The sequence below is a fragment of the Gymnodraco acuticeps genome, unplaced genomic scaffold (assembly GCF_902827175.1).
Source record: "Gymnodraco acuticeps unplaced genomic scaffold, fGymAcu1.1, whole genome shotgun sequence".
Lineage (NCBI taxonomy): Eukaryota > Metazoa > Chordata > Actinopteri > Perciformes > Bathydraconidae > Gymnodraco > Gymnodraco acuticeps.
Genome location: NW_022989843.1, coordinates 2,368,119 through 2,388,308, shown reverse-complemented (window position 1 = coordinate 2,388,308; position 20,190 = coordinate 2,368,119). Strand labels below are relative to the sequence as shown.

General features: G+C 42.6%; 1 protein-coding gene across 1 annotated transcript; it reads right to left on the bottom strand.

Annotated features, from left to right (window-relative positions):
* Nucleotides 1-379: 379 nt before the first annotated feature.
* hic2 (hypermethylated in cancer 2) lies at nucleotides 380-19,875 on the bottom strand. Its single transcript, XM_034237230.1, has 2 exons — nucleotides 19,655-19,875; nucleotides 380-8,005 (listed from the first exon to the last, which is right to left on the bottom strand). Exon 2 carries the CDS (start codon nucleotides 7,905-7,907, stop codon nucleotides 6,189-6,191), a length of 1,719 nt encoding a protein of 572 aa, XP_034093121.1. The 5' UTR covers nucleotides 7,908-8,005; nucleotides 19,655-19,875; the 3' UTR covers nucleotides 380-6,188.
* Between the last annotated feature and the right edge of the window lie 315 nt (nucleotides 19,876-20,190).

Genomic DNA, 20,190 nt, shown 5'->3' with positions numbered 1-20,190 from the left:
CTATAGATAAAAAAATAACCACAAAATTAAGTCAATATCTCTTTAAAACAGTGTTTCAGAAAACATATAATTACAGCATGATTGGTTTTCAAGTGTTATTTGTCCCCACCCTGTACATTGTCTATGGAGAAAACCGGATTTCACTTCACACAAATGAATTACTCGTACACAACACGTCACAGGCATGTTCACAGAATGTGCATCAACTAACCCCGAGGCACACTGCACAGGGTAGCAATACCTGAACTATGGCAAGAAATGTGACCTGTGAGTGGGGAGATAGAACCCATTATATATTATCTACAACAAGGATCCCTTACACAAAGGCAGAAGGAGACTTGTTCTCGAGACAGGAACACAAAAGACAGAAACTCAAACATTCTTGGTTTTCAATCAAGCTTTTAATGAAAAGATCATAAAATAACAGTTTATCTTTCCTCACTGCTGTACATTAAGACTGCAAGGTTGTGAGTGCTGAGGTCAGCTGTATTACACTTTTATGACACTTTGAGTTTGCGAGCCCCATCGCTATGCACGGCGGTGGCTCTGACCTGAATACGAGCTCTCTGAGGAGTGGAGATAAAGAGAGAGCCCTGCCTGGGTGCTGCCAAAAGCCACCAAAAAGGGTCACAGAACCTCACCTTTAAATACTGCTGTCTGCATGTTCGGTTGTGTATGAAGTTTAGACGGTGGCATTTGTGTGTGCATGAGTGGGGGTCTATGCGCATACATGCCAGGAAAAAGCACCTGGGTGTGTACACCTTTGCATGTGAAGTGTGTTTGCCAAGGGGGGAGGGCCTCTCGTCCTTTAATTATTCATCAGCAAAGACCCTACATGTCCCTTCCAGAGCCTCTCAGCCTACGGAACCTGATACATTATTGAGAGGATGATCCTGAAGAAAACAGATCAGAGAGGAAGCATGATACACCCACTTCATGGGGAGCTCCACTGATCAACTCTTCAAGTACCATTTTTTTAGCAGCTAATCATGTCTTCCATTAATGTAGTGCACACCAAAGTGACACTGTGCCATGGTAAATTAGAAAAAACAGATGTAAATTAAGGTTATGTATGAAAATAGGCTGCTACAAACTCTATTTCAAAAAGGATTTTTTTTTGGTTACAGTTGGACGGCAACAAAATAAAAATAGTATAAATCTTAGAATGTAATGGCAAGACAGCACATTTCTGTAAACACTGAAAGTTTTGAGGTAATTTGGTGTTTTTCAGTCACTACTGCGCATCGTCACTGGAGGTACAGTAAATACTGACGTGAAATGTCAGCAGGGGCTGAGAATAAAGTCGCCTAGGCAGTAACAGATTACAGAGGGTCAAAGGGCTAAAGCAGGAAGTCAGGTGTATCTGAGATAAAGCAAGGGACAATAAAGCTGAGAAATGCTTCAATGGCACCAGAGGCCATTTTAAAACTGGCTTTGGTTAAGTCTGCCGAGGTAAGTAGGAGCATCTCCATAATAACTGGACAGACCAGCCCCTCTACTACAAAATGCCTGGAGAGGATAGTCACAACCCTACAAGGTGTAACAACGATAATACCATGAAATTAAATGGAAATGTGAATGGGTAGAGCCGAGTACACTCTCTCTGCATTTCCTGCTTTGTATATTCATTTTAAAGCTTTGTAACACTGCATAATGATGAGATTTCAACAAACACACAGGAACAATGATGAGGTAAGAAGAGAAAGACAAAGAGTAAACCGTCAGTTAATGGGAACTGATATGAAAGCGCCTGGGTCTTCCCAGAAGCTTTGAAAAACATACAAAGTGCACTTAGTAAAGCTATCTCACCCAACGTTTCTAAAATCCTCCAATGTAGAACTAATAGACACTAAAAACAGATACATGTAAATAAGAAAGACGAAGTGGCTAGTCGTTTAAGACAAGAAATGTAACAATAGTCATGACAACACTGCGATTCAGCAGAGAGAGTTGTTATGTGCATGTTTGTGAATGTGTGTGTTTTTTTAAATGGCAGCAGCATGGCAACACCCAGGGAGAGCAGGCTAAAAAAGATAAAGTAGCCTCCGTTCTGCACAGGCAGGTCTGTGTCCTGCCTGTGTCCACAGACACACACACACAAGGGGTTACAATTCAACTCCCCTGGTGTGCAGTCATTCAGTGAGAACTCAAGAACACATGGGCAAAAAACACCCATAGTGAATCACATGAAATAAAAACCTTACAGACCGTCAGGTATAACTGAGAAAGAAACCATTTTCTTTGAGTTGGAAAAAAAATCAGTTCTCCCACAAAAAAAGTCAACTTCACATATTGTGGTCTTGTGTCTCACTTTTGATTCTCAGCTTGAAATCCTCAAAACAAAAAAAATAACAAAAAGGGGTCCTGCCTCCACCTCAGTCTCACACACTGAGCACATTCTTTGCAGAGGTGAGGACAGGACCAGAAATAAATACATTCATCACTGACAATAGACATTTGATAAAAAAAAAAGAACACTGTCAATAAGTGTGTGCACCAACTTTGTTTGAGGCCTGGCCAGCCAGAGGTTTGTGCTGCTTTTACTCACAGAACACAGGCAGCTAAGAAAAAAAACATCATAAAGCAGAAAAATGACAATAACATTCACAGTTAAGACTATCAGCTGAGCCTGTTTACATGCAGTGAACAAATCAAAGCTACATTCTCCAAATAGGTTTCGTGAACCGCCAGCATGAGAGATGTACCATGTTACTAAAACCACCCAAAACATTCTAGCATCACCCACCCACTACATCATGGGACCCTCACAGCAGAGGTAGTCCTCGAGTGCATTTGGGCAAACCGAGTCACAAAATATAGCTAAAGACCCTGTCTAACAATGCCTTTTGATTAATACGTCAAGGATGCACTGCCCACCCCCATCGCTGCGCTCCCATCAGAAGACAGGCCAGAGGGCAGGGGGAGCGGGGCGCAGGGTCACCCCAAAGCCAGCTGGCAGAGAAGGGGGAGCCCCTAAACCACTTGCCCCTCCCCATAATTGAATATGTAGCAGTTCACCCCATGTTTGACGCTATGCTTTTGCTTTGGCAGCAACCTCTGTGGAAAAGCATCTTTAAGAATAAAACAAAATACACAAAATCACCTCTCCGTCTGGCCGAGCCTCGATTGAGGTCTGTAAAACTGTAAAAGTTTATGTAAACAATGAGATAAATACATATGTTTCTTTTTAGAGCCACACATGGTTCCATAATCATTCAAATGTGCTTTGGTTTAAAAAATAGTTTGTGGATTTGGGTATGAGCTTTTCTTTTCTTCTTCTTCTGAGTTCTTTATACAACTTTGAAACTATTTCTGAACATACTGTGTTACTAACTAAAATGTAGACTTGTTTCAAGCTGCCTCGCCTTTGTCCAGGCTCTTTGTGTTAGTTGAAAAAGTACCCCGCCCGTTTGTCTTAAATACGAAACTAGTGTTTTGCTTTTCCCATGATTAAAATACAGAGAAATCGATACAATACTATGTCTTACAAATGTAGCTGAGAGTCTGCATTCGCAGATGCAGAACAATCCCTGAAGTATTTGAGTAGTAGTAGTACTAGTAGTAGTAGTAGTAATAGTAGTAGTATTGTCACAGTTTGGAGTTCGTAGTTTTTTTCTTCGTTATGTCAAGCAAGCAAGCATTCAAATGCAGCTGCAAAGTCTTTTGCAGAGATGGCTAGAGATCTTGATGTATAAAAACACCTTTTGCATGACAGACATTATGCTGTACTGCAGTAAGTGCTGACAAGTACAATAACGTTTGAAGGCAATGCATTGTGGACTCCCTCTTAAGCTAGAAGAGGTCACAAGCAACAGTGGATCAGGCGATAAATAACATGTTTGTGGTTGGGTCGGGGAGTGTGAAAAATTCATAGATGTACCATGCAATCACTGAACAGCAACTGCTTAAACAGCAAGACACCAACATCCAACATAACCAAGTAACAGCCCCGGGAGTCCAGGACGCAGGTACCTTTAAACGGTAGTGATGTTTGTGTAACTGTAGCTGCATCCCTATAACAAACATTTCACAGACCATAACATGAGGACGAAAGAGGAATACAAAAAATCAAGAAGACAGTTAAACCAACATAATAGAGGAATGCCTATACCAAAAACTTGTAGTGAAGGTTCATGCTCCACAGTGTAACTGTTAGAGTAGATACACTGGACAGATAACAGAGTGGCCATTCCCATCGCGTGGTTGCTTATGATGAGGTAAAGCTTTAGCGGTCTTAAATCATTTTAAATCATTCTGTGACATAATGAAATACAATCAGAAACAGAAGGATGCCGCAGGAGACCGATGAGTTGTTCAGCTGTCCAGTGCATCTCTGCTTCTCCCTTCTTATTACAAGTTTTCACAAGTCTGGCTCAAAAACTAACAAGCAACTTGAACTTCACATTAAAATTCTGATTATAATTCCTATCTTTTTTGTCTTTTTCTTTTTTTTTTGGTCTGAACAGAACACATACAATGTCATCAAGTCCTGTTTTTAAAGTCAGGGAATATAAAGTGATAAGGACTCTGGATACAAACGAAAAGAAAACATGTTCAGGGAACACGTTTTTAAACTTCACCATTTCGTTAGGTGGTAAAGTTTAATTATACCGGCCCACCAATCAGCACAAGCTTTCCTTGCAAACCACAATAAACTTCCTCAGTCTCAGAGTCATTGGCCAACATTCCATCAAAAGAGTGGATTTCTTTGTCTGGACTTAGAATATAATTCATAATTTGTTTTATACAGCAAAAAGGAAATCAAAAAGTGAAATAATTTAGTATGCTATAAATCTTAAGTACATCTTTTTAAAACTTTGGTTATGAACTTGTCTAGCAATGTTAGTTAGCTCTGTTCTCCTCAACATTCATAAGATCTTTGGAACACTATACATCTACACTAACTAACCACTAATTGCTCCAGGCAGGAAGCTACAGTACACTTTGAGGTGGGGCCACACTGACCAGGGCACCCGAAAAGCTATATTTGACAAGTAAATACAACAGCTAAAAACAATATTAATGTGTAAAACCTATGAGCATCAAAAACCTGTGTTGAGAGATGGGCAGGTTAAAGCATTAGGTGAAAAGTTACCATAATCTACACACTTTTTACAATTAATTACATAGGAACTTTCAACTAATCAACATAGAGTTCGTAAGAATAATCAGAGGTAGCGAGGTCACAAGCCTATATAAATAGACTTTTCTTTTTTCTGAGGGGAGGAAAGCTATACAGACAAAAATAAACGTACCCACTGAACATAACGTTCAGTCTAAAACCCCTTCTCCTTAGCCAGCCCCCCCCCCCCAGCCCAAATCCCTCCCCTCAACAAGAAACATCCCAAGACTTTCCAGTTTAAACATTCACTGACACATTACAAGCTCTTTAAGTAAATCAAGTACCTCAAGGGGTTTCAAACCAGGATTCTCTCCTGGGAGCACTAGCAGGCAAAACCAAAAACATTGAAAATCCTCTCTGTATTACTGTGAACAGCTGTATAGAGGACTTTGAGTTTTCATGGTCTGTGAAAATAAAAACATAATCCAATGTCATTCCACCTTTTTTGAGGTCTTTCAGTTAAAGCATGGAGATGGTCCCAAACCCAGTTATCCCTCCTCTTACATACAGATCCCCATCACCAAAATAACAAAGGATATAAAGCTGTCAGGGTAAAAATAATCTTTTGCTGAATTATTGCCAGTATTGTTTGCGCAGGTTTTTGGTCAAAATAGCACTGGAGTTCAGAGGGGACTTTTGAGTTCATCAGTATGAGGACCAATCTGAAAAACTCAATGCTCAGGTAGAAGAGAGAAAGGCTGCTGAGGGGTATGAGGCGAGGGGGCTTGACTTTATATCAGTACCCACATTCACATTTGACAGACCAGAAGTCTTTGGAGAGAGACAGGAGTAATTGTCCCTCTAGAACTCCTGAGCAGGTGAGTAGACGTTGCTTGGTATTAATGATGACATGATCCTTGCATCAACAGTTCCCACCGTCACCAAGAGCCCACTGTGGCTAACAGCTACATCTTTCACTTAGCCATGGCATCGTAAACTGGAATTAATATGAAGAACTGTGAGTGTTTGCAAGTGAATGTGGACATGTGCGTTTCTTTGCTGTTGAGATGGAAAAAAAGGTAGAGAACTTTTTTCTATTCCCAGAGTTCTTTGGCTTGATGCGTTTCTAAGAGGGTGAGGTGTGCATTCTCAGGTGACTGATGAGGTTGCGCTGCTGGGTGAACTTCCCCCCGCATAGCTGGCATTCATACGGCTTCTCCCCAGAGTGTACACGCATGTGCTCTGTCAGACGGTACTGGCGTGTGAAGCGCATGCCACACTCTTCACACGCAAACGGCTTGAGGCCAAGGTGGCTGCGCATGTGGCGTGTCATGGTGCCCCTCTGGGTGAACATTTTGCCACAGATGTTGCAGGGGAAAGGCCTGGTCAGCCAATGGCTCTTTTCATGTTGTCTCAGAGTTGCGGGGTCTTTGTAGCTCTTACTGCAGACTGTACACTTGAACGGACGCGCTTCAGAGCCAAAGCTAGAGGGACCCACGGGGGCAGAGAGGTCCTCTGCCTCCTCCTCGTCTTCCTCTTTCACAAAGGTCCCTGCCTCTTCTTTGATGTAGAGCTCATCCTCATTGTGAGTCTCCACGTGAGCATTGAGCTGCTCAGAGCTGGGGAAGCCCTTACCACAGGGAATGCACACATAGAGGTTGTCCCCAAACGCTGGCTCAAAACCTTCTTGCCGGTAAACGTAGTTGGCGCTGTGGTTTCCCCCTCCTGTTCCTCCTCCACCTCCTGCACTCTCTCCATCACTTTGCCCGCTTTCATCAGTGTGGTCTTGACCATTTTCCCCTCCTTCGTCCTCATCTTTACATTGGAAGGACTGGTCAGAGGAGCGTCCATCTTTAGCACCCACAATCACCCCGTTAACAAGGGGCCTTTCATGATCCTCAGACTTCAACCCTGATGCCTCTCTCTTAGGCCATTCGTTCTTGCGGGCACCTTGCCGAGTTTTCTTCTGGGGTGGAGGGCCATCTGGCTGGTTTTGGTTGTCCTCTGAGGCTTTGGAGGAGGAGTTGAGCTCCTCTGAGCCGGTGTCGACACCTGGTAGGGTGGTAGAGGAGTCATCCAGTGAGGCACTGTTGGTTGTGGATACTGAGGCAGATTGAGGGGACTCTTGGGATATGCTGTGTGGGCTGAGGGCATCAGTGGCTGTGCCAGCAAAGGGAGGGCTCTTCTTGGAAAGATCTAGTCCAAGGTCTGGTTCCCCAGCACTTCCTCCACTGCTGAGATTTCCATTACTGCTGCCATTCCCCCCATTGCCATTCCTCCCAGAGCTGCCAACAAACATTTCGTCATCTGAGAGCTTGTCCCGAAGGCCTTCATCTGGCTGTGGCTGGTCGACGTCAGATGGGGTCGGAGGATAGTGGTTTTTGGGGCCAGCTGGCGTAGAAGTGGAAAGGCGCTGGTTGTTGAGGCGTGAGCGGCTTTGGGGACCTGGAGTGGAGGGTTTACTTGGCAGGGATTTCCCACCACTGCGCTTAAGCTTCTTTCTGCACAGAGCAGCGAGGTCATGGAGCTGGAGGTAGCTGGCTGCGGTTAAGAGGGCAGTGTAGTTCTGTTCATTGCTCTGCTCTGAGGAGGACATGAGCTTCCCAGTGTAGATGAAGTCCAGAACTTGTCTGAATACAGAAGGGTTAACCATCTCTGTGTCGAGGTTAATGAGGTTATCGTGGAGGACCAAAGACTTGAAGTAGATGCTGCTGGCCGCCAGGATGTTCTTGTGGGCGCGGAAGAGTGCATTCTCCACCACGATGATAACATCACACAGGAAGCCCTTGGCTCTCTGCTGGTTGAGTTGCAGCAGCAGTTGTTTGGCATGATTTGGCAGTTCCATTTCCACCTTCCTGCTTTCCTTGGCTCTCTCTTTCTCTTTCTCTCTCTCTCTCTCTCTCGCTCTCTCTCTCTCTCTTCCTACACGAGCACCACCTGAAGCTGAAAGAAAAAGAAAGAAAAAGGCGGTTAGTTTTACATTATATACATTAAGAATTAGACTGATAAATTATTCTTCAATACAGTTTTAAGAGTGACATGCTCAAGTTCAGAAAAAGCTTGTTTTACCAAGCAATGAGTTGTACGAGATATCAAACAGGGCTTGCATTGTAGAAAATGTTGTGCGTTTGTGCAAGCTTAGTTAAATGTTTTGTTTATTGCAGTGCAGTAAGAAAAAACCATGACAGTGACAGTGGTTGGACGTCTGATATTTATAACTATTAATCTTCATGTGTTATGACTCCAACTGTGAGTATAGCAATCCAAGCTATTAGCTCTCACATAATTAGTCAACTGTTAGCATGGCGTGCCACAAAATGAAACGACTGCTTAGAAACTGGAACCCTTCCCTTCCTCCCAACTTCCCTTTTAAACAAATTGAAACTCTACATGGATCAAGTTCTGATACACCTTGCTACTGTTCTGGCACAAAGGCCAAAGGGGCGTAGAAGAAGAAAGGGCAGAGTGACTACTTTCCTAAGGTGCCTCCCCTCAGCTTCTCATCCCTATCACCGCAGAGTAACTCTAGTTTTGGTGGGATGCCCTCTTTGGAAACCTGCTTCACTCTAGCCTCCATTAGCTCATGGCAATGTCAGCCCTGCCCCATTGTCTAGAGCTGGGGGTCGGTGCCACAGCAGGGCCGGGGGGAGGGATTAGGTGACACCTGAGCAGGTAAAACTACACAGGAGCTAGGGCAGAGACTGGGGGGGGGGGGGGGGGGGGGGGGAGGGTGTGGCTCAAAGAAGAGGACAGCAACACCTGATCCTCCCGAGAGGCCCTCATATGGAAATAGGACAGATGAATCTCAATTACTGTTAAAACCATATATTAATGACCTATTCTGTACCAAACGTCTCTACTTCTAGACACTGAAGAACACATTTGGTTGAAGAGATGTACTGCAATAACAGAGCTACAGCCAGAGCTCAGGAGTGATGTAACTGTAGCAGGGAGTGTCCTTTACTTGTGTTCATGATGTTCCTAAAACCCTGGGCATGCTGGGAGTATGGACACACATCTTTAATGCCCCCGATCGGAGCAGGTTATATCATATTATAGGAGATTACACTGTAATGCAGGGAAATGCTTAACTCAAGCCATAAATACATTTGAAAATGTGCCATTTAAACCAAGTGCCAACCTAGATATTTTCTGAAAATCATGTTTCCTAATGTGCAGCAGAAAAGAAGGGAGGGGTTTCTAAAGTAAGCTAGAGAGACTGGAGCGCAAAGCTTAAATGCAAATACACACCACTAAACTCGTCTTTTCTCAAAACCCCTGCTGGAATAACTCATCTGAATGTCCATCCATCCATCCATCCATCTTCTCCCGCTTATCCGTGGTCGGGTCGCGAGAGGGTCATCTGAATGTATCAGGCTAAAGTTCGTACACTAAACCGAGGGCAGGTAGTACAGCCTTTTTTCCAGTTTCAAATAGGTCTGGTGTATACCATCAAGAATAACTGCACAAAGGTAGAAGGCATGCCATCAGCACAACTACTGTGCTCTTTACCATTCAATTGAGCGTAAATACATTAACCAAGCACGTTTTTAGCTATTCTTTCTCAAAGAATGTGACGTTTCCAGCACAATATTGATGCATCTTGACATTCTGAAACAAAATATTGAATATACTATTAAGGCCCTACAGAAAAGCTCTGCACCAATCATTGTCCACAACCTGATGAGGGAATCATTGCAAACCGCTTTCAAAGGAGGTTGTAAGACAGGACGAGAAAAATCTATAAAGGGAACACTGAAAATCATATAAGAACAACAAGGTGAAGATTGTTAAATGGAGATGGCTGGCTGGTGTATCAGAGCGACTGTTTGAACAGTCATGCTAGCTGATACAATCAGCTGGAGTGATCATTATTCTCAGGTCCAGGCCTGGGCTTGTCTCCTCCGCTTTGACACTTCTACTCATGGTCTTCTTCTTCTTCTTCTTCTTCCCCTCCCCCGTCTTTCCCCTGCTCCTGTCTCTCTCTCTCTCTCTATCTCTCTCTCTCTCTCTCTCTCTCTATTACCTCCCACCCTCACCAGCCTCTCACCGGGCATGCAGACAAATCCCAGGAACAGTTCGCTGTCCCCAACATGAATTATAATGAGCCATTCTGCAACACATCACCAAGATATGCATTAAATTGCAGAATGTGCTAGAGGGGTGTGTGGCGCTCTGCCCTGCAGGCGGAAATGGAGAAGAGGGCTGCTAGAAAGAAGGGCCTCTGCTATGATGCCAGCCAGGAAGCCATATATCAGTCAAGTCTCTCTCCCTACATACACACACCTCTGCAGGCTTTATGGGGGGGTTTCAGGAGGCTTTTCCAGCAGGCCAACATAAAAAGGGGGCTGGGCTCAGAGAAGAGAAGCAAGCTCAGGAGAAAAAGCCCTCCCCCACCCCCTCCTCTTCTCATCCCTCGTTCTCTCTCCTCCTCCTCCTCCTCCCCCCCCCCCCATCACCCACAGCTACCCTCTCCCCCTGGCCCCTCCAGTGCTGTGCTGTGCCGGCTGGATTCCAGGGAGCTGCTAATGGATTACGGCTGATCTATATGCAGCTAGGGTGGGACACGTGTAGGCCCAGCTCCCCTTCAATGGTGCTGCCCAGGAAGGCAGGCTTAATACCACAGGAGACGGATAGGCCTGCACTATGATGGCAGCTCCATCTGTGAGTGCATGGCCCTTCTTGCAGTCTGTAGAAACATTTTCAAGACCAGGTATAGGCTGGTACAGCATTGCCGCCTCACAGTTATCATGTAAGGTCAGTAGCTGGCTTGTGTCCCTGTATTTCGAAGCCCCTTCCTAAAGGCTGGCAAGGAGGTTTAGAGATAGCAAGTTGGCTGCTAGAAGGAATGCTGTTAAAAAACATTACCTGCCATCACCAAATATGGCCCCACATACCAATCAAAACAGCTCTGGGCTTGTACTACAGACCAGGGTATAGACATTGCCCTTCGTGCACAGGATCAGTTTACCTTCTCTGCAGTATTAAAGGTCCCATGTAATGGCCATTTCTACTGATCATAATTCCATTGTTGAGGTATACTAGAATAGATTTATATTTTCCAAAATCGCATTGGTTTCTCATACAGCATTTTTTCTCATTTAATAGTTTATTTGGCAGGGACAATGCACAGTAATGAACACTTAAAACATTAAAATGTATCAAGCGTAACAGTGCCAGATTTAGTTTTGAGCTCATCTCTGTATAGTATGTGTATTCACTCTCTGTCCTAAACGGCTTGTTGGAGCTCCTGCCCCCACCCCCGCCCTATGAGCCCAGTGGCCGTCTGCAAGACAGCGAGACACAGCTGAACCCAGCCCGAACACACACACACACACACCGACTCACAGCCTCGCCGCGTCCCGCCGTCTCAGGGAGGAGAAATCGGCGGAGCTGCAGCTGAGAAAAGATTGAGTGTGTGTGTGAGGAAGTCCGCGGATTGGTCAATTTGGACCAATCCACGGACTTAACGTAACGGCTCCGCGGATGTAACGTAACGGCCCCACGGATTTGTCCATTTGGACCAATGGGTCCATTTGGGTATGGGCACATCAGTGTGCCCAGGAAGAAAAAGAGAAATCTCCAACGAGGCGTTCTGGGGCAGCATAGACAGGTATTTTCTGTGTTAGAGTTTTACTCGCTACAGGGTGTACTTTGAGGTTTACATGCATAAAAACCTTCATAAACACACAAGGAGACGGGTAATAACCGGAAAAGCATGACATGGGACCTTTAAGCTGTTCAAAAAATGACTGTGGCTTAATGATAGAGGGGAGACACCTACATTCTAAAACACAGCACCCTACTGATTAGCCTCCACATTGACTTGTGTCAGTAGTGTGCTGATGAGGAGAAGAACAGACAGAGTTGTATACACAGACTTGACAGGTGTGATCAGGATAACATATCCGTGTGTAGATCCAGGAGGGACAACTCATACTACAACTAATTTTAAGTACCATTTTTTTTAAATTATCTTTTCTTTTTAATTACTGATTTTAAATTCCATTTTCTTAATGTCTTTCGTTTTTTGTAAAGCACTTTGAATGGCCTTGTGTTGAAAGGTGCTATATAAATAAACTTGCCTTGCCATGTGCTTTACTCCATTTAATTCTCCACTATGGACAGTATCCAGGGATATTTTAAAAATGCAATTGCTATTGACAGTACCCGGGCTTTGTGCAGGAGGTCCCTTTAAGTGCTGATTACAATTATCCCCAACCTCTCAGTGGTCTGCACGATTTTGGGAAAAAAAATCGAATTGCGATTTTTCTGACAAATATTGCAATTTGCGATATTTGTTTTTAAACGACCCAACGGAATTTTATTGTGAAATGCGGCCATATCTCCGGCTAGGAAGGTCGCATCAACATGCTCCCGTCTCTAGCACCCCCGCAGCCCGAGCTACAAGTGAAATAACTAAACTTACATGAAACTTCCGTTGGGTTGCTTTAAAGTCAAGCTTCAGTTTAAGATTCACCCTGTAATAGATGTAAAACATGTGATGGAGCATTACTGAGCTGACTCAGATGGTTTGTTTCACCAAACCATCTAGGAAAGCTTCATTGGAAGCCATTTGGAAAGGGCAGGCACTTTCAAAAATAATTGGCAGGTGATTGGATCAATCCGTATTATCACCTTATATCATGGGCCACTTCTGATTGGTTAACAATGGCTGGTACATGTGGAGCACAGCACTTATGATTGGTGTGGATGACTGACACACAAGAAGTAAAAAAAAAATGTTAAAAAAATCGTAGGCTTTGCGATTTGATAATCGCATCATTTCAAATCGCGATTTCAATTTCAAATCGATTAATCGTTCAGCCCTAGTCTGCAGTGTTGCAGATTCAGCTCAGCTCGTTTAGAACCCTTTACGAAATGGTACTAAAAAAAAAGCAGCATGTATAAGGTACAATCTGCAACTTGTCCTTATTTTAAACCAAAGAGGTGCAAATTGAGTTGAGTAGAGGTGTGTTGCATTATGCACTGGAAACATGGCTACAGTGCCCCACGCCGTGAGTTAAGGTGAGTCTGCTCTAAATTAAACTGGTTACACCAGTGATCTGGATGATCTGGTTTTACTTAATTTGCTGGTGGCTGTTATTGCATATTTTTTCCAAGGAGTTTATAGATTAAACAGCAAGCTAGTAAACCTTTCTGAGTTGGTGTTCATGCAGTGGGCTGTGGCACTAATCTCCTGAACAGAGGGTAGAGAGCCAGGAGAGAGGGCAGAGGTGAGGCAAAGTCCTGTGGCGCAATATCAAACACACCCTACTACTAGGAAAGGTAATTTGCTAAACAACCAATAGAAAAGAAGATCTAGGCTTTTAAAAACATATTTAACCCAGGCTTTACTGCAGGGTTATGGTTCACAGCCATTCCTCTCAACAATACATAATAACTTTGTATAACTGTGTACAGGGTCACATAGATCAGAGGGTGGGCCGAGGAGACCAATGTGCAGGTAAAGAGTGTTTGAAACAGACAGAAAGGCAGCCAATCCTGTACATGAGCGCAAGGCCTCCCTGAGTGTGCACACACACAGAGCCTGTTAACACATGCACACGGCACACACACACACACACACACACCCAGAGAGTATGCTGGTGGGCAGGGGGAATGGGGGAGGGGTTAGGGGGATGGTACAAAGCCAGTTTGAAATACAAACACAGAGCAACCACCTCTGAGCCATTCCAACATGGCTGACGCTGCTACATGGGTAAGGCTGATCCACGCAAGACTCGTGGGTACTGGGTTTCAGGTCTGCTGGAGAGAAGGGATGGCTCACCACATAATGATAATATTAAACTTACAGCTGTGCTTTTAGCTACCTGCTCTACATGTTCCTTTACACCTGTGCAATATATGCTGCACCGGAAGAAATGCAATAAACCCATCTCTAACGATTGAGTAATATTTCAGTTTGCAGAAACATTTCAGGTCGACATTTAATATGTTTAAATGCACACAGAAAATATGAGCACAAATCAGGAAATGAATATGTTTCTTTATAGTAACCTGGAAACCGTAAAACCTGCAGTTAAATGCATGTTATCAGTTAGTAATATCTCCCTTGATGATTTTTATTTAACATCATGATGTATAAGTATATTATTAGTGAAAGGGAATTGTTTTCCTTTTTTCAAAGCTTTTGGTTGGGGCGGGGCTGTGCAATGCATCCTGTGTGGATGCTTAACCAATATTATGATGTGGTATTGTGGCTTACTTATTTAAGTTTCTATTGGCTACATGCAGCACTTCTAAGAGTAATGATGTTTCTTTCATCCTGCCACACCGCTGTCACAGCAGTACCTCCACTCTCTGATGTCTTTGTCATGCACACATAGGTAAACAAAAACACTTTAGAAACCCTTTGTAATTTATACGTGTCGAATACATAAAGTTAATTCCAAAAATAAACTATTTCCAATTTTGGGGCAAAGTCAAACTAAACTGGCCGTATAGTCTTGTTTATCTATTTATCTGCAGCAATGTGGTGCCATGAAAAGCAGAATATTCAGGGTGATGCTCGGACCAGAGAAAACAGAGGGTGAAATAAAAAGTGAAATCACCAGCTGTGGCCTTTCCTTGGAATAAAACCTGCTTTTTATTGTGTCTCCATGGCATGTGGTTGAATAGAACTGTTGCAGAGCATCTGCTGGAATTTTGAACACTGATCCATTTCTGGTTATAATCTCTTCAAAAAAGCTGCAGGGGAGACGTCCTGCTATACAAATGCTGAGAAACATGAAGATAAGAAGTTAATGCTAATTTCTACTGTCTTAGAGAAGTGGCTTTCTATACATTTTTTGGATACAAATGCTAGTGAACAGGTGAATGAGCCTAGTAGGCTTAGCTTAAGGGGGGGGGGGCACATGAATTACAGTATCTATTCCGCAGTCTGGGTAGAAACCTTCCAATTAAGACTCCTTGTCTGTCAGGCAGTTCAGCCATGTTACAGACAAATAAGTCCTGCCCAGGGTGCATTGGAAAGAAAGGAGCCCCATCCACTTCTTCACAGGAGGGGGCCAAAGGTTGCTGTGAACCTCATATGTACTAGGGTTGTGCTGCAGAAGAAGAGCATATTCTCTCTCTATGCCACACACATGCATACACAAACATGTGAACCATCTTACATGAATACAAGTCAACCTGTAATCAAACTCATGACTGAATTCATGCACTTTTGTAAAATGAAAATGCCTAGTAGTAAATGACAACTTTTCCTGCAGCAGGGCATTAACACCATCGAAGAAGAAAGACTTGTCTTAAGATTTCCCTCAAAGGATAAAGCAGTCGACTAAGTCTCAAAATGTTTTTCCTACACCACAACAGGTCATTTATTTATGTATTCTGTGGTGTGCATTTCATCCATAGCTAGACAAATAAGCTACAGCCAAATCTAGAGGGCATAACAATATACTTTATCAAGTGTGCAAAAATAGCATGTAGTTGTACAACCTCATACATTTATTGTTTTTGTCAGGTTTGGATGCAGTTGCCTAACCGTGCACAATCTCCATATGGAAAACCCCCATTTAAAAACAACCAAACGTTATTCATCAGCATGTGACAATTTAATGTCATAATTAAATGAATATAATAAAAGTAGGAGCAGGGCAGAATGCTAGATTAAAGGCTGGCTCCAGGTATGGGAGTATTTGCAGGCAGGGGTCAGGGGTCATGTGAATGAAGCTGAAAATACAAAGCTAAAAGATAAAAGTTCTGTACACTAAAGCACAATGTTTTACTAAAATGTATATTCTCTGGAACTGTTTTGTTTGATTTATGGTGGCTTAGGAGATTTCCCTTTATGGTTCTCAGTACTTCTGCAAAAATGTGTGTGATGAGTGTTTCAATATTTTATTGGAAATATGGGTTATTATGGAGGACATTGATATAAGTAATACATTTGAATGATATCTTAAGCAAAACTGTGCCGTGTATATAGATATTCATTTCTTAGAACTGTCAAGAACCAGAAAGCAACAACATGACAGGAGCAGGTTAGAGTCACTGGACTATACCAAATTCTTTCAAATGCCTTAACTAAACTTTTTAGCTTTAGCTTCCAGTAATTTTATCTAACAACATGTATTAATACAATTTCATATCCAAATAATAACAAGACGACAATGTATATTATTTATCAACAAAAGGATAATTTTGTTCGACTGACATTCAGATTCAGATAATAACCGATAGAATTGTCTGACTAAGTGGGCGTTTTTCAAAAACAGTAAAGGGGTAATGCCCTCTCTCTCTCTACGGGTTTATGTATCTATGTTCAGTGTCCTCAATGCTGCATCAAAGTGCCCTCTAGAGTAATTAAATAAAGACCGAAATAAATACTGAGACTTTCAATGAGCCTACCAGCAAATACTCCCGATCGATGGGCACCCACACATTCTGTATCCAACTGCGTACCCTCGCCACAAGTGAAGTAATCATCAGCTCCACTAACAAGTGAACATACTGTATGATTGGTATGATGAAGTGGCCTCTGTCTTGAGATAATCAACTTTGTTGATGAGATAACCTCCCCTGTAAAAAGCAGCAGACCCACATGACCTGGAGCCTAATGCTTTGACTAAGGACAGAGGGCATGTTGGGTAAGGAGAGATCCTGTATGGTCCAAGGTTTTACAGAGCTGCCACCTCCCCCCCCCCCCCCCTCCTCCCCCTCCTCCTCCAGCCTTTAAACACTGCATAACCTTCTGGCTATCAGCACTACATTCCACAGACTGTTTCTTCTTCTTTAAGAACAACAACAACCCTGCCCCGAGGTGCTTCAGTCACTGCATCAACCAAACTGCCCTCAAACAAGCAGCACAGCGCAGAACAGAACAGGCGGATCAGTTTGGATACAACAGCCTAGCACAATCTATAAGTCCTCTGCAATCATGTCAGCAGAACATATAGCCTAAGTAGCCTTACTGCGCTGTGCTGCCCACACACGCCACTGTAAGCCACATTCAAAATGTACACAGGATACCGTGTGTTGTCAGTGAAGAGACATGTAGGGTGAGGCAAGACCAATGGGCTGATCATGAGGATCATGAGGCACACATACACAGGCCTCAAATTACACCCCCCCATGCCCCCCTTTGTAGTCCATAGTAATCAATGAAACTAGTCACACTGATCAGTTGACTTGGTCATTTTAATGCCACTAAATAAACGTGTTTGACAGTTATTACTAGACCATGCATGTAGCAACATGTAATGTATATTGGACAACAGATACAAAATGCTTCCAGCAGGCTTGGTGGAAAGCAGGCAACAGAGTAATTCTCAAACTTTTTAGTCACAATATCCTTCTCATTTCAGTGTTTTAGTTAAGCTATCAGCTTGCTACTTATCTGCCACAGAGCATAAATACAACTTGTTTTAGTGTAACATAATTGTCCACTCTTTAAAAATGCAACACAGTATAATCACTCACACACATTGTTCCTTTCTGAAATGAAGAACGGGTGTTTATGTTCATAAGAGAGACTGTGTTTAAAGTAGTATCAAATTAATTCAGCACTGAGCACTGTCAGTCTTCAAAGCTGATAGCTGTTACAGATGCAAGATTGTCATTATCAAACAAACAATACTGCACAGCCAAGAGCCCTATTCAAACTTCACAAGACTCAACAAATTGGACTATGTGCATTTGGTGTAATATGTATTTTGATGCTGCTCAGAATCTTTTCAACTGTATTGTTGAAACACACACTTGAGCTAACTGCTAAACAACTTTTAAGATTAACAAGCAGAGCAACTGCTCACTTCAACTGTACTTGTGGGAGGGTGTAACCAGCCAAAATACAGTCCTATGATCGTCACATTTTAAATTAGAGCACCTTGTAACCCTGAGGATAACAGGTTGTAAAAATACAAAGATTTATCTTAATATTGCTCTTAAATTGTGACAAAACTTTCCCAAGTCAAGAGTCTAAAAATGCCTCAGCTTTTATAGAAACCAGTGAAATGTTCTGTTTTGAAAAATGCTTCGATAATGCTTACTCAAAACATAAGTATATGACAGAAACTTCCCTGGATGTATCTAATCCAAAGAATATTACAGTTCACTTTGTTTGATTAAGCTACAAACAATACTAAATGCACCTTTATAATAATACAATAATACACTTAAATAAGTTGTTGTTTTTCAGTTTTTGTCATGCATGACGCATGACAAAAACTGAAAAACAACAACTTATTTAAGTGGGGTCTCTTGCTTCAGCTAGGGCAAGACGTATTACTCAAGGAACATAAGTGACATATGTACAGCAATACAAGAATACATTTGAGACAATCATCGGTCTTATCAGAAGTACATAGTGTAATTGTTCTTAGTTGAAACTATGCAAAGCAAAAGAGACCTGAGGTGGAAGTGTTCTAGCAGAATTTCAATTTGGCAATAGAAAAACGGCAGCCAGTCAAAGGAACCGACATTACTGACATTCCTGTACCTCATTATCTTCATGCCCCTTGGTACTTTAACAACACTAATCACCTGAGAAGCCAAGCTGCCTTTGCACCTGAGCAAATACATAGTTTAATAAACTATTGAACGATTTGTTGTTGTCTTGAGTTCAATATTAATTATCAAGTATTCAACATACAGGAGTTTTCTGTTTTATCAGAATACTAATGAACACGGGAATCAATATCATGCAGCACTGTTTCTATAAGGCAGTTTTGGGTCACAATGTAATGTTACACCCACACTGTAGCAGATCACAAAGATGGTCGATGTATAGCAGCATCCCACCTATAGGCTATAAGACAATTCAATGCATCGATACCATTTAACCGAAAACGTTTCAAATCAGAAAACTACCGAGTCTAATTGTACTTTCGACAATCATGTTATATCATTTGTTAATTGACTACCTAAAACTAAGCCTATCTACATAACAATGCAAGCTACACTATAGGTATCGGCTGTAACATATGATTGTAATGAATATTGCGCAACATTTAGTGCGTAAAATCCTCAAAGTTATCCATGTTACTTTACACAATAAGTGCAAGTTACTGCAATTAAAAAAAACTCGATGTTATGATTACACGAGACATATCGTTTGAAATTAGAGCTACAGCTAATTTGTCTGCATTTCGGTAAACAATTCATTTAACATTTTGATTAGAAAACCAGAGAAAACGAGATAAAGTGGGGTTTGTGAGGCGCTGCAGCGAGCCGTTTGTGGACCCTTTCTGTCGCTAATGTGCTTTGCCATCCTGGTGAATATTTGGTCCTCACTTGTCCCGTGGGGCATCTCTTTTATGCCCACGACGTCAAAATAAACGCCACAACATTTGCAAAGCATGTTAGCGGTTTCCAGATGAATCTGCGATAAACTAAAACAAATAGTGTTAGATTTGTCGGCGTGCCAAGGAGGCTGGTAGAGCCATAATAGGCACCACCGGAGACCCTTTTTGTTGGCACGCCGTGGAAAAAACACCACCGTAACGCCGAAAACCCGTGCGATCCTTGGAGCAGCTGGGAGAAGGCGATCCGATCAAAACAAGCACGAAATCAACCCCGTTGCGCATTTACTTCCCACATTAAAGATAAATAATGTCTTTTAAATACCTTATTACATCGGTAGGATCGTTCTCAAGCGTTCTTTACCATCCTCTTGCTCATCTCACAGCCTTCGGGACGCCATGTTGCAAGCTTATGACGTTAGGCTTCCTCACCCCTGACCCACATTTGAATAGAAACCAGCCCAGAGTGCAGCAGAGGAAACATCCCACTGTGGGAGGGTTTGGCCACTTTCTCAGCCCAGGACCCCTGGCAACTTTACCTGCAAGATGGCAGGGAGATGAAGACTGAGGGAGGGATATATTATATGTAGGCCTTCTTCTCCCAGCAGCACGACTCAGCCATACTGCTGACTGCAGCTCTACGCTGCAAAAAATGTCTGACCATTTATATTGTGCAATGTATAGGTCTGCTTCTCTGATTAAAAAAATTATAATTAAACAACCCAATCGTTTTATGGGAGGGTCTTAGCGAAACCTGCAGGTTTCGAGTGCAGTTTCAACAAAATAGTATAAAGGTGTCAGTAGGCCATGACTTGAAATACAGCGGCAACGATGATCAGATCATTATATGGTAAGCAATAT

Bases quoted from the DNA above. Each gene is read 5' to 3' on its own strand.
- hic2 (XM_034237230.1), bottom strand. From the start codon at position 7,907: ATGGAACTGCCAAATCATGCCAAACAACTGCTGCTGCAACTCAACCAG.